Source organism: Harmonia axyridis, chromosome 1 (assembly GCF_914767665.1).
Source record: "Harmonia axyridis chromosome 1, icHarAxyr1.1, whole genome shotgun sequence".
Classification (NCBI taxonomy): domain Eukaryota; kingdom Metazoa; phylum Arthropoda; class Insecta; order Coleoptera; family Coccinellidae; genus Harmonia; species Harmonia axyridis.
The window spans coordinates 74,785,395-74,799,877 of NC_059501.1; the positions used below are offsets into that span (position 1 = coordinate 74,785,395).

The window sequence follows — 14,483 nt, forward strand, 5'->3', positions numbered from 1 at the left end:
ATCGAAAGCCAATAACTCAAATTTAAATTTTGAAAGCGAAAAAAGTGATTGTGAAGCCATGCCAGGAATCATGAATTGTAAATCGTACGTATTCATTATTATTTGACATTATGTATCCTGTCAAAATGAACTGCACTATATTGAAATAAAATCTGTTTCATGAATTTGGTTGAAAATACTCAAATTTTATAATGGTTAATTGATCATGTTATAAATTTGTATATTTAGAAACATATTTTGATTGAGATGACATATTTTAATCATGTAAATTACTTGTGCAATACAAATGCGCACTGAAAATTCCTGGGTCACGAGCCATGGAAAGTTACCAAACTGTCTGCAATAGTGGTAATTTACTACTTGAAAGTCAATGTATGTAATTGATGTAAATGTTATTGTATGAGGGGATGTTACTAATTGAGGGGATGTAGGTAACTAATTTTCCTCTTTTAGATTATTTAAAGAACATTTTCAAAATCAATTTTCATTCTTATAAATTATGTTAACTGCAAGCATGATTTTGTATTATATACTTTTATTTTGTCAGGGGTATGAAACATCAAATTTATGAATTGTTAGTTTGATTTGTAATTTCATTTTGGGGTATCTTGCTATACCCATTTAATGAATTATATTTCGAAGTGTACATTTGAAGGAAGTAATACCCAATAAAAAAATTGCATATTTTACACTATGGTTTATTATTTCCTCTTTCATAGCAAAATATCACAACTCATTTTTGAAAAAAAACATACGATAGCTATCAATATGAGATTTTATAACGAAAATGTTGCAGAGGGTTCAGAACCCAGGATCATTCTTACCGAAATCTTTAAATATCATTTCTACAAACTAGTAGAGGTTGTTATGGTGGAAAATATTGTACCTATTCAGTTCATTATCCTTGTGAAATATTATATCCTTAATTTTATTTATATTTTACTTTCGAAGCAAAGGTCTGGAATAATTTTTTTTCGATATTTGTATTGTTTACATATGGAAAAAGTGAGCTACGAAATTTTAGATTTGAAATATTGTTTCCGTAAACGATTACAAATGTTTATTATTTGAAATAATCTCGGAAATAATTGAGGTTTATTGATAGAAATAATGGATTAAATCTGCTTCAAATAATTTTTCTATGAATATTCAATAATAATATTTCATAACAAATCTTTTAAACAAGCAAAATACCTAAATTATTGATCAGAAAAAAAGTTATTATTTTCAACCATTATTCATTATTTTATTTTCCGTATTCGAACTTGAGGTGGGTGAAATAGATATATTTTTTTTTAATAAAAAATTTTTTTTTCACACAAACTTTCTATGCATATTTTCAGATCACTTCGAAATTATAAATTATAGTAAGTTATATGAATTATAGTCATTTAATTTTTATTTATCTATCACTACGTACCTTAATGGACTTCGGAGTATTTGATAGTTGAGTATGAAAATAAACTTATCTATATTATCTATTGTTGAATTTTATGTTATCAGTTTGGAAGAAATGTGAATAAAAATAAATTTCCATTCATTGTCTAGGAATTTTAATTTCTCATATAATTGTATTTTTCCAATAGTATAGAAATCTTTTGGGTTTCTTAATATTGAAAGTGCCCAAGAATTTGGCAAGAATCAGTAAAAACATTTTCATTTTCTAATCTATTTGTATTATTATTTTGTGTATATTTCTATACAGAGTGTTCCAGATTTAAGTGCAATAACTTTGGGTACGGATAGAACAACATATATCCTGACAAGCTTTGTTTCAGAGATACGGGGTGTTGAAGTTCGAAAATATAATCATTTTTTCACTTATAACTCAAGTATTATTACATTCATTGATTTAATGTTTAGGTATTGAAATCTTTTCGAAGTAGGTAAATGTCTCCTACCAAACTTATCCAGCGTAGATATAGGGGTGCGATGATCATTTTCTTATTGAAATTTTACACCACTGTCTTCTTTCGAAAAAATTGTTTCATTTCTGAAATCAACAGAGCTTTAAAAAAATATATCTTCAATTATTTCCATAGATATTACCATTTTCGAGATAATCGAGTACAAAGCGAATACTATCCAGAAAAATCTGCAAAAATTAATTTTTCAAATTTTCCCATTAGTGATAAATGAAAGAACAAAAATAAGTGTAGTGTTTTATAACGATTTCAGATGGCATTTAATTGAACATTTCATAAAGAAAATTAATCAGAAACTTGAACAATAAAAAAAATTCACAAAAATTTGTCATTGTTTGAGTGCTTTTCAGCAACGTTCAATTAAATGCCATCTGAAAGCGTTTAATACACACGTCAGTTTTTGTACTTTCACCTATGGGAAAATCTGAGAAATTAATTTCTGTAGATTGTTTACTTTGTCCTCGATTATCTCGATAATGGTATATTCTTGGAAAATACCAAGATACCTTTTTTTTATGAAGCTCTGTTGATTTCATAAATGAAACAATTTTTTCGTAAGAAGACAATGGTGTAAATTTTCAATAAGAAAAAGATCCTCGCATCCCTATATCTACGCCACTGGATTATTTTGGCAGGAGACAATTACGTAATTCGTAACATTAAAATAACAAGACTTCAATACCTTGACATTAAAACAATGAATATAATAATACTAGAGTTATACTTGAAAAACTTTTTTTTTCAAACTTTAACACCCTGTATCTGGAAAACGAAGCTTGTTAGGATATATGTTTATAGGATTTTTTTTTCATGAAAAGAGTTGTTCTATCTGATGCTAAAGTTATTGCACTGAAATCTAGACCACCCTGTACGTATAATTACACAAAACAGCTTTTCAATTTATGGACTAATTGAGGCTTTGGAGATCACGTATACATTTTTACAGTTCTGTGGCCTTCAATGATGCAATTGCTACATGAATGACGAGTGCTCAAATGATCCTGACTTAACTTCAGTGCTTTCCTCCTTTATTTTTATTCTTACCTAATTCGAAACATTAAATTATTATTTTTTCATACTTTAACACTTTGTATCTTAAAAACGAAGATTGTTAGGATATATGTTTATAGGAATTTTTTTCTTGAGTTGTTCTATCCGATGTCGCAGTTATTGCACTAAAACCTGTACCATCCCTGTATTTGATTTACATTATGAAGAAAATAATTTTATAACATGCGTGTTTTTCACCTACTTTTGGGTGGCTTTTCATGTTTTATACAGTGACAAATAAGTCGTAGAATGACTGAATCTTAGGCCGAATGCAGTAAAAACAATTAGAAGACCACCTTTTCGGTTCTTCGTATTATGTGTTTTCATATCATGAATAATGCAAAAAGGAGTTATCTACTTGGGATGTTATGATTACTCAAAGGAAATGTTATCAGAGGAAATTGATAAACTCTTCTCTTCTATATTCACATTTAATAAAATAAAACTTTCCTTGAATTTTTATCGCTATGAATCATACAATTTACGGCAAAAAAGATGCAAACGTCGTAATATCTTGATTTTCTTCATGAATCAAGATATTACAAATTTACGGGACTAGGTAACATAAGTGGCGGATCCAGGATTTCTTCAAGAGGAGAAAAGTACCGAATTCAGAGGTTCATTAACTCCTAAATCAAGTTACTGACTTTTGGTTTGATATTTATGTCAAAAATTTCAGGGAAAAAACATTTTTCATGACCGAAAAACCATAAATAGTACTAAACAGAAATATTAGATTCGGAGAAGACAACACAAAATTTCTTGAAGTAAGCTAGAACTTCAGGGAATATTACAAATTCATTTGGTTTGCCCATGAGAATATTTTTCTGAATAAACATAAATCATTAATGTTTTATCAGTTGATGAATTGTCAAAATTAGTTGAATTGAGAAACAAAAATTCTATAAACGACACAAAAAAGTGATATTCTTATCTTTAAGAAATAAATAAATACAAAGCAAAAAGTATTTGTCATTGTATTTGCCAACATGACTTTCCACATATTTCAACATGATTTTATGGGGTTAAATTTTTTATAACTGAAGGTTACATCGAAATTTTACCTATATAGAAATTGTGGGAGAAGGAAAGGCTCTATTCTTAATGAATGTAATAGAACAGGATCCAAGACAATCAATGTAAATATCCAGAAAATAAAAATCCAAATTATTACCTCAGTGTGTTTTAGTTCTCTCCAAATTCTTTCCTATTTTTGAGCAAGTTTTGATTTCCGAAGAATAATTAACTTGAATCTCAAAAAATGAAATTGAACTATGTATGGATTAAGAGAAGTTCACATAACATGGATACGTGGGTTACTATTTATGTATTGAGAATACAAAAAATAAACAAGCGATTTTGATGCAAAATATTTTATTGCTTTTCAAAATAATCGCCTTTAGGATCTATACACTTTTGCATGCGATTGAGCCACCATTCGAAACATTTTTTCCAATCAGAAGATGGGAGTTCTGAAACAAGGGATTTGAAGGCCTCAACCTCATCTTCGGATAATGAAAATCGTTGTCCACGAAGTTTATTTTCGATTTCTGGGAAGAAGAAGAAGTAATTCGGTGTCAAATCCGGGCTGTAAGGCGGATGACCAATATTTTTGATTTTTTTTAATACTCATTCGTTGCATTTGATGTGTGTGAGCTCGCATTGTCATGATGCAAGATGATTCGTCGTTTTGGGTTTGTTTCTCTCAATTTACCGAAAACTTCAGACTTAAAATGGTTTTTCATACCCCTCTGAATTAACGGTCTTTTGATTTTCAATAGCCTCAATTGCCACAGGACCGGTTTTCGTCAAGAAAGACGCCACCATTTTCTTCTTAACGCTTCGAGAACGAAAAACTTTTGTTGGCTTAGCTTCACATTGAAACACCCAAACTAACTAACTCAGCAGTGCAAAATGTAGTTCGTGAGCAGTGCTCATCACTACGCTTAGGCACATTCACATTATTGCCAGGAGTTGAGACGACATATATCGTCAGCCGCGAATGCTGACAAAGGGCCAAAATTACTCCGAGATGCACAGAAATCGGCCATTCTGAGATCCGGGGACTCGAGAACGGACTGACCGTAAATGACCCTGAGGTCACTAAACAAGGGGCAGTTCCTAAGGATGTGGTCGCTGAACTGTGGGCGACCACATGGACAATGTTCCTCTTCGACCAGACCCAGCCTGAACAGATTACCTTTGAAGGGACCATGGCCTGAAATAAAACAGGCTAGAGGGAAACTTGGGCGGAACTAAGGGTTGTTGGAAATAAAATGAACAGAGGGGATCCAGTCGAAGGTACAACGACCCGAGTCAGACGTCTCCCAGTCCGACTGCCAACAAGAGAAGAAATGGCGCAGTGACACATCTATGGACCGACGGATCGCAGAGGCCCTACCAGGATCGTCCAAAGACACGGATGGAATGTAGAGCTCTCCGAAACGAAATTCAAATCCTCTCCTCAGAAAATAAGCTGCAGCCCGTTGAACGACGTAATAGTGTGCGGGTAAATTACCCATCACAACTTGAAGAAAAGATGTGGCTGCAGTTCGATACGATCGAAAAATAAGGAGGAGGAAATGCCGCTGTGCCGAAAGAATGATCCGTCGGACATGGGAATGACCCAGGCGGTGATACCATGCGGAGGCGCAATAAGAAATTATTGGCAGAAAAATACCTTTATAGAAGATGATCAGAGACCGAACCTGATCACCTCGTAGTGCTCGTCGAAGACGAAACAGCCCGGAAGCCACCACCTGTGTTTTTTGACGCAAGGCCTTAGCGTGAGGAATAAAAGTCAGGCCAGAGTCAACCACCACGCCAAGGTATCTATACTCCGATGACCAGCGAAACGAACCCATAGGGATCGAATTGTCGGAGGACGTCTACGGTCGAGAGAGCCCCTCAACAGCACTGCCACAGACTTGCCCTGGGAGATGGAAAGCCTGTTACGGCTAAGCCACTCAAGCACCAAATCAATAAGGCGCTGAAGGGCTTCTTCGAGCAAGCGCCGGCTGTCAGCGCTAACAACCAGGGCTAGATCGTCTGCATACGCTATGGCAAGGTCACAGTCTCCCGCCAGGAGAAATAGCAGCTCATCAAAAACCAGATTCCAAAGAGAAGGTCCCAGAATGGAACCTTGGGGGCAGCCTTGGGACAAACTATCGACTAGCCTTTTCTTTCGGGCTCGTATGCATATAAACCCACGACCTGTCAATTATGACGATGTTGTATACTGCTTTGGATGCACCAATCATTTTATAGCACCAATCGACATGAGAAATTTTTTGAGCATCATGGAATCCAACTTGCACACAGCTACCGAACACACAAATGTTCTTCTTATCTTATCTTATGCTGGTCATACTAATGCTTAAACATCTCTGGATTTCCCGATATGTCACATGACGATCTTCTCCAATTACACTGCGCAAAAAAATTAACGCACATTATGGAAATCTCAAATTTATCCTACAACTGAAGGTGTTCACAATGATAATTATTTTTATCAGAATTATGCATCCATATGTTATCCACTTTCAACTTTTTCCTTCAATACAGATGTTTTTTTCCCAGCAGGAATAAAAAAAGATTACATTATCAGATTTTGAATGTATTGGCTCCATTCTGAAATCAGTTGTTCTCGATCAATTCTAGTGATCAATTGTTTTTATTTCGTTTGAGTTTCTACACTCGATCGCTATGGAATGCGAAACACGCAATTTGACCCAAAAGGAATGTGCCCAAGCGGTAGTTTTGCGAGAAGAAGGGTGGACATACAAAGAATTGCAGAAAGGTTTGGAGTTTCCCATATACAAGTGTGTCCAGAATGTTGCAGCGATTCAGGGAGACAGGTATGAATGTCCGAAGACCAGGACAGGGTAGACCACGGGTAACAACTGCCATTCAAGAACGTTACTTGAGAGTTTCTTCGTTGAGACAACGGTTTACAACCGCTCGCCTCCTTCAAAATCAGCTTGAGCAAACTCATGGGGTGCAAATTAGCACTCAGACAATAAGAAATCGCCTCAGAGAATATGATTTAAGGCCTCGTGTCGCGGCAAGAGGCCCAGCTCTTACCCCAGCCCATCGAAAGGCGCGTTTGGATTTTGCGAGAGAGCATATCCATTGGGAAGAGGCTGATTGGGAAAGAGTTCTCTTCACAGATGAGTCTAGATTCTGCCTCTACCATTGTGATCGACGTTCCCTTGTATACAGACGACCACATGAAAGATATGCTCAGTGCAATTTCCTGAATACTTCTGGTTTCGGGGGAGGATCGATTATGGTATGGGGTGGAATATCTTTGACTGCTCGCACAGACCTAGTGGTCGTTGATAATGGAGCTATGAATGCTGATAGGTATATAAGGAATATTCTTGAAGAGCATGTAGTGCCATTTGCCCCTTACATTGGTGAAAATTTCATTTTTGTGGACGATAATGCCAGACCCCATCGTGCGCGCATCGTTCAGGAGTACCTTGAAGTCTCTCGAATGGAAAGGCCAGCAAGAAGTACAGATCTCAATCCGATTGAGCAGGTTTGGGACATCCTCAATAGAAGGCTCAGAAGTTCAGAAAATCATCCAGCTACTCTTGATGACTTAGGAATTCAACACAGAGAAATCTGGGAAGGATTAGATCAGAACATTTTAAGATCAGTCATTTTGAGTATGAACCGTCGTTGTCGAGCTGTAATTAACGCAAGGGGTGGAAATACCAAGTATTAAATCACTTATCAGCATTCCAGTATTTTGAAAATTGTTTATTTCTTTTCTTTCACATAAGATTCGAAGAAATCCTGAATTTTTCTTCCATTTAATGTGTCTTGTTTCGTTCAAAACCTTCCCGAGAGAACATAAAAAATAAGTTATAAAGTCAATGTAGAGTTAACTTTCATTAAAATTGAGATTTTCAGAATGTGCGTTAATTTTTTTGCGCAGTGTAGTTTTCGCACAGCAACAATATTGTCTGGCACAACGAGGTATTTTGGATGACCTTCTTTAACTTCTTCCGTGAGCGAACATTCGAATTCAGTGTACCAGCGATATACAGTGGCTTTAAATGGTGCTTCATCGCCAAAAGTTGAATTTAGTTGATAGTTGCATTTTTCTTAAGTTAGACCACGTCGAAAGTCATAGTTTCCATAGCTCGAAATTTTTCACGAGTTAAATCCATATTTTGGCATAGATGAAATTTTCAATTTAGTGTGAACAACAAAAATTGTGCTAGTACGTCAAAACATTATGAGTACTTATAACATCAAAATGTCAAATTTCACGATGTCAATACCAGATTTCACCTGGAAATATCAGTGTTGCTAATTTTCAATAAATAAATAGTACCCCTCATATACGTTCCTCAATTATAAATTTAACACCAGACAGCAACACAATTCAAAGACACAATGATCATATGTATCACCTAATCTGATTACAAAATAAATTATTCATGAATCTTGACAAGTCACATCTGAATAAACCCAGAAAACATGCGGAAACTACTAGTCAAGTTTGAATACAATATGCTGAATTACTTGGAATGAACTATCTTTAATTTGAAATAATGCACAAACAAACATTCAATCGAAGAAACAATTAACGTTGACCAATAGCTTTGCTCCAAAATCTTAATTCTGTCGGTTTTGTGGTCAAGGAAATATTCGAGTAATTTTCGAACGCACGTTCCCCGAACAGTTCGATCTATGATTTCGTCATAATGGATGTAATTTTCGAATTTTGAAACCAGATTGGTCTCAAATGTTAGGGTTTTACTCACTAATGACTAATGATTTCGAGGTTAAAATCGATTCGGCCCGTCGTCAGTCGTTTCCACAATACCTAACCTCTCGAACGGAATATAACACTTCAAATTTTCATGGTAGATTCAGGTTAGATTCAGACAGAATCTGTGAGATGGTTCCGCAGGTTTGCCCATATGAGATATTTTCTTCTCATTAACTGAAAAAATTTTCATCTGAACGAACTGACATTTGCCAACAAATTCAATACATCAACTGTAATCGCCTTTACAGTATGTTACCTGAAATTCCTAATTTTTATACTACTCAAATGTGAACATACCTCTAGCATGAGAGAAACATTTAGAGATTATTCAAATTAAAAGAATTCATTCAATCATAAATTAATTATTTCAACGTCGCGTCGGCAAAAATAATGTGAATGTAGCTACGATATTATGCGATTTAGGCATAGGCAACATTACATGAAAAATTTTCAGCGTTTCTTAAGGATTTCAAAAAGCAAAAAATATAGAGGGTGACTCATTTGTCATTACATCCGACAATGTAAATACCGCTATATTACAAGAACCTTGCACATAAAAATCTTGCGATCCGTTTTAGAGATAAACTCACTCTGTATGTAAACTTGAAACTCACTCTTTATATGTAGATCCTCTCATCAAAAATAAGATTTTAATCTAACCCATTCTCTGTCCTCTTAGTTTACGGACTCTTCTTATAATTTCGTTCATTATGACTTCAAAAATAATGATCTCATTTATATCTTATTCCCTTTTCCATTAATATTAATAGAGAAATGCCTGAAATTCTATATCAGGAAACAAATTTGAAATTTTAGTCACATATAGAGAATCTGATAAGGAAGCTGTCTACAGCTTCATGAATGAAAGATCAAAATAGATAAAGCAGGAAAGGCACATTATTGTATTGTTGTTTTGGGGTGGTAAACCTGAAAGAAATAAAATCTTCGTTAAGCGAAAATATGAGATTCCTATCATATGTATTAGAATAAACTTACACTTGCCTGTATATGCCTGTGTTTGATATATCCACGACGTGGATAATCTGATAGGAAATGGAGAATACTACAGCTACACAACAAGAAAAGCAGAAAAAATTCAACTCCAATCAGTAGCTCAGCTCAGCATAAACCACGAAACAATATGAATTCACAAGAGTGCGAAATAATGTCTAAACAAACTGAAGAATGAAGTAGGAAAATTATATACAGGGTATACATGAAACTTCAGGGGGTGAATTTGCATAAAGAATAAAGACGTTTGATATATAATTTTTGTTCGCAACTGCTTCGTATTCCTAGATACAGGAGTTTTTTAAATATTTTTCTTGAAAAATGACTATCTATTGCACTGAAACCGGTCGAGATAGGTAGTTACTGCGCATTTATTGGCATTCAATCGAGAATTTTATGTTCATTATGGGCGTGCATACGGATAATGATCTTTTTTTTTAAAAAAAAAAAAATGGTACGTCACTGAGATATTTTGAACTAAAACTAATTTTTAAATTGCTCGTTCAATCTGGGACAAAAAACCTCTAGAATTTTCTTTTCCTATGGATCGCTATTTTATGCAAAAAAAATCTTATCGCGTATTTTTCATTTCTTCAATATATTATCTGTTATTGAATAGTTCTTGATAATGTATCAAAAATATAAAAAACATAAAAACGACAACCCATACGAAAAAAGGGAAGAACGATTTTTTGTCACAAATTAAACGAGCTATTCAAAAATGATTCTAGTTTGAGATGTTTCACTGGCGTACCATTATTTTCTTTCAAAAAATTAGTCAGTTTCCAAGAAAAACTTTAACACCCCGTATCTGGGAATACGAAGCATTTGGAAACAAAGGGTTTTATATCGAACTGAATATTTTTTATGCTGAATCCCCCCTGAAATTTGTCGCAATCTTTCTCGAACGCCCTGTATAAGATTAAGTAATACATGATTGATGAATTTTGGTTGAGCCATTTGGATTGTTTGTCTAAATGTATTGTTTGTGGTGATATACTTCAATTAATTAATTAATTTGGTACTAATTCACGAAAAGTTGAAGAGAATAATGAAAATGTTCTCTTCACCAAATATAAATCAAATTGAAAAAAAAAAAAATACGTGTGGACCGAAGAATGATTCGAGTTATCCAAAACCACCTTATGATTTGGGAAACAGAAAATTTCGTCAAAATGTAAGTATGTTATGTCGAAAACCCGACCACTAAGTGAATACAGAAGAAGCATTTCAATGAAATAAATGAACAAACCAGCATACAAAGAAACACAAACAGATGGATGGTGTCACAATAGTAGAGCGACACATGAAAAATCAAAGTTTTTAAATCGCATTTTTATCAATGGAGAAAAAGTGTGGTACGAAGTTCACCTAAAGGCAGATATTGTTGGAAAAGAGACTGTTAATCTAATCATCGACAATGTGGCTTCTGGACTGAGACAAATAATTTTGCATAACACCCTTTATGCACCTGACTTGAAAACAAAGCAAAGCAGGTGATAATTTATTTACTGATTTTACCATGTAGACAGTAATTACATGTTTAGTTAGATAGACAAGAAAAAGACAAAAACATAAAAGTATCAAACATCAGAATATAAACCTAGAGAGAGCCTTTCTGTTTTGGAGATCAGTGGTAGGCAAACACATTTTTCGGAAGATTTTGCGGTACTTAGGAATCAATATCAAGATGTTGTATTGAGAGCAGCCATAAATGGTCAACCTTATAAAATTCAAGAATTCAAAACGGCAACAAAACAGCTGTATAGTAAAAAAAGCAAACTTAAAAAGTGGCATAAGCGATACGGGCATCTCAACGAGAATGATTTGAAAATGCAGCTGAGCATTTGGTTGATGGGACACATGGGATAAGTCTGATAAACTCTCTCCTTATAAAAACTTTTTATAGTCTGTTTACTTTTTATTAAAAAGTGAACAGACTATAAAATTTTTCCTAAATTCATCAAATTTGAAAGCGGAATATTCATTTAACCTTTTACATTTTCCTGGACAGGACATAAATAGGTGCACCACAAAATGTCTGAACGAATGAACTCTTTTCTAAAAAAGGAAAAGAAGAAACCCCAAGTATCGCATTTCAAGATTTTAGAAACAAAAGCGTTTAGCTTGATAAAAACGCCAAATAGAGAAAAATTTGAAACGAAGTCAATCGAGTGTGTTGGCTATTCAACAGAATCCAAAGATAACTGACTGTGGGATCCAGAAATCAAAAAGAATCATTACGAGCAGTTCTTCAGTTAATTCCACATAATCTGTCAAAGGTTTTTCAAACATTTTGCATAGTTTTACTTTTTGATCATTATTTGTTGTGTTAAATGTTGATGTTAATTTTTCAGTAAAGATTATTATTAAAGACACTAAATTATGATTTTTTTTTTCAGTCAATCGTTGTTGAGTACCAAGCGTTCCGCCATGAGTCTTACCGAGGACGAATCCTCCAACATGTCTTGGGGGGCCGGGCCTCTGTGGTGGTCCTGATGCCCCTGGGGACTCCAGGGGTTCGCCGCCACTGCGGCTCACTTTCCGCGCTGCCAACCAACCTTGGGAGGCTGTACTTCGGGGTAAAACACTCTTCGTAGCCCTGCCCAATCTCATGCAGCCTGATGGCTCAAGAGAAGCGTTGATTGGGGTATTGGAAGCAGCAGAGGAAAAGCTCAACTGTCAGCATGTTGTTGTGGTAGGTTTTGTTGAATTCATGGAATAAATAACTATCGACACAGAAAAAAAAAGAAAATTAAACAAATATTTATCAATCTTGGTGCGGAGTGAACAAAAATGTTTATCCTCTGCTCTTCTACTCAAATCTGTATAGAAATCCTATAACCTAAGAATTAAAATAAAAACAACTTGTTCGACATGAATAACATCTTTTTTAAAATCTGTTTTTTCCTTAACGAATTGAATACTTGAATGACTAGAGCAAAACCCATCAGTTCCCAATTTATTTTTTAATGATGATTTTTTTTTTCAGGTCATTCCAGCTAATAGACCAGACAAATCGATGATAACGAAAACTTTCAGATACTTGGGATTCGAAGTTTTGTCTCCAACATCAGCGATTGTTCCACCACAACTTGCTTCTGAAAATATTTGTATGCTTTATGAAGTTGAGTGATTCATCCCCAGCGTAGCCTTGAATCTTTCATTTTTGTCTATAAATCTTAGAATATAGTTTCATTTAAGTGTGTTACTTATAAGCATCTGTAGTATATCTTTTCATAGTTATTACAAGAGAATATATAGAACTCTATAATAACTGGATTTGCTGATGGATATTGAATTTCGATAACCCTGTCCAGTTATATGGAGTCATGATATTCCTGATTTTGAGGTATTTTCAGTATCAAGTAAGTGGATGAAAATGAAAGAATATTAATGAGGGTAGTGCGGAAACAGTTATCAAGACCCCTTAATGAAAAAATAAAATAAAAAAAAAACAGTTGAATTTAAGAAATATAATAAGCTTAGGTGTATCATTCATTTTAACAAACTTTGTAATTATCATTTGGCTTTTTAGATTTCACATAGTTATGTTTTCAGAATAGACACTTTCATTTGTTTGTCTTGTAACTAAAATGTTAAATTCTTTAGGTTATAAAAATAAATATAATAATATTAAAAGTTGTATGATTCTCCTGTTTGATTCTATTATATAGGAATTAGAAAATGTCTGAGCTGAACTAATTGAAAAATCGCTTTCAAAGTAAGATCTTTATTCATCCATTTTTATTTTTATACTCAAAGATAAAAATAATAAATGAATTAATAATAAATAAATAAACTTTATTGATCCATTAAGACAGTACAGTATAGGACAAGTCAAATACAAATGATTCAAAGAAAGCAACAAAATAGAAAGAGAGGAAAATAATAATTATGATAACCAAGGGGGGTGGGGGGCAAACAAAATAAATTCATTCTTTCTCTCTCTCTCTCTATCTTGATATCACGTTTTATCAGCTGATAATTTAATGAAACTGAAATTTTGAATATATCAAAATCATACAACTAGAACCTAACCTAAACACAAACTTCTCGGATTTTTTGAGAATTCTTTAACTACCCTGTTGTGAAGTACTTTATGATGAATGCTCATCATCGCCAAACCGTTAAGTCGACTCTGAACCATCGAACTGTTTAGCCAAGTCTTAATTCTTCGCAGGGTGCTGAATGATCGCTCCACAGTGCAAGTAGTGTACGATAGAGCGATCAAAATTTCCAAAGCCCTGCTTCTTTCATTGAATCAATTACGGGCAGACCTTGAAATCGAGTTCAGGTTTGTCCTGTCATATCCTTTGCCATAATTCGAGTTCATTTCTGATGTTTGAATTATAAAACTTGGAAAAAGTGTCATAAGCACAAGAGAACAAGATCGAGTTATAAATGAGAAAATGCAAGGCTTAGGATGCCTTCGAGCGTACGTTTTACTATCAGATAACAATCAGAGATTTTTGTAGAAACTTAAGAATGTTAATCAAATAAATTTCGTGAAGGATTCTATTTGACATAGATGGTGACACCAAAATATATAACGTTGGTAATTTTATGTTAACATAGACCAAATAAGTTGTAAGTCATTAGAGCTCATACCTAACATGAAATATGCAGAGGTTAGTATTTGTTTTGTGTGTTGTGGTCCTTATACTTGACTGAAGTAGTTCACGGCCAAGGACAAATCAGGTAAATAA

General features: G+C 34.0%; 1 protein-coding gene across 1 annotated transcript; it reads left to right on the forward strand.

Annotated features, from left to right (window-relative positions):
• Positions 1-12,110: 12,110 nt before the first annotated feature.
• LOC123673986 (ornithine decarboxylase antizyme 2) lies at positions 12,111-13,416 on the forward strand. Its single transcript, XM_045608788.1, is given in 4 exon segments — positions 12,111-12,130; positions 12,177-12,270; positions 12,272-12,472; positions 12,767-13,416. Coding segments are annotated over 4 exon segments (459 nt in total). The 3' UTR covers positions 12,911-13,416.
• Positions 13,417-14,483: the final 1,067 nt, after the last annotated feature.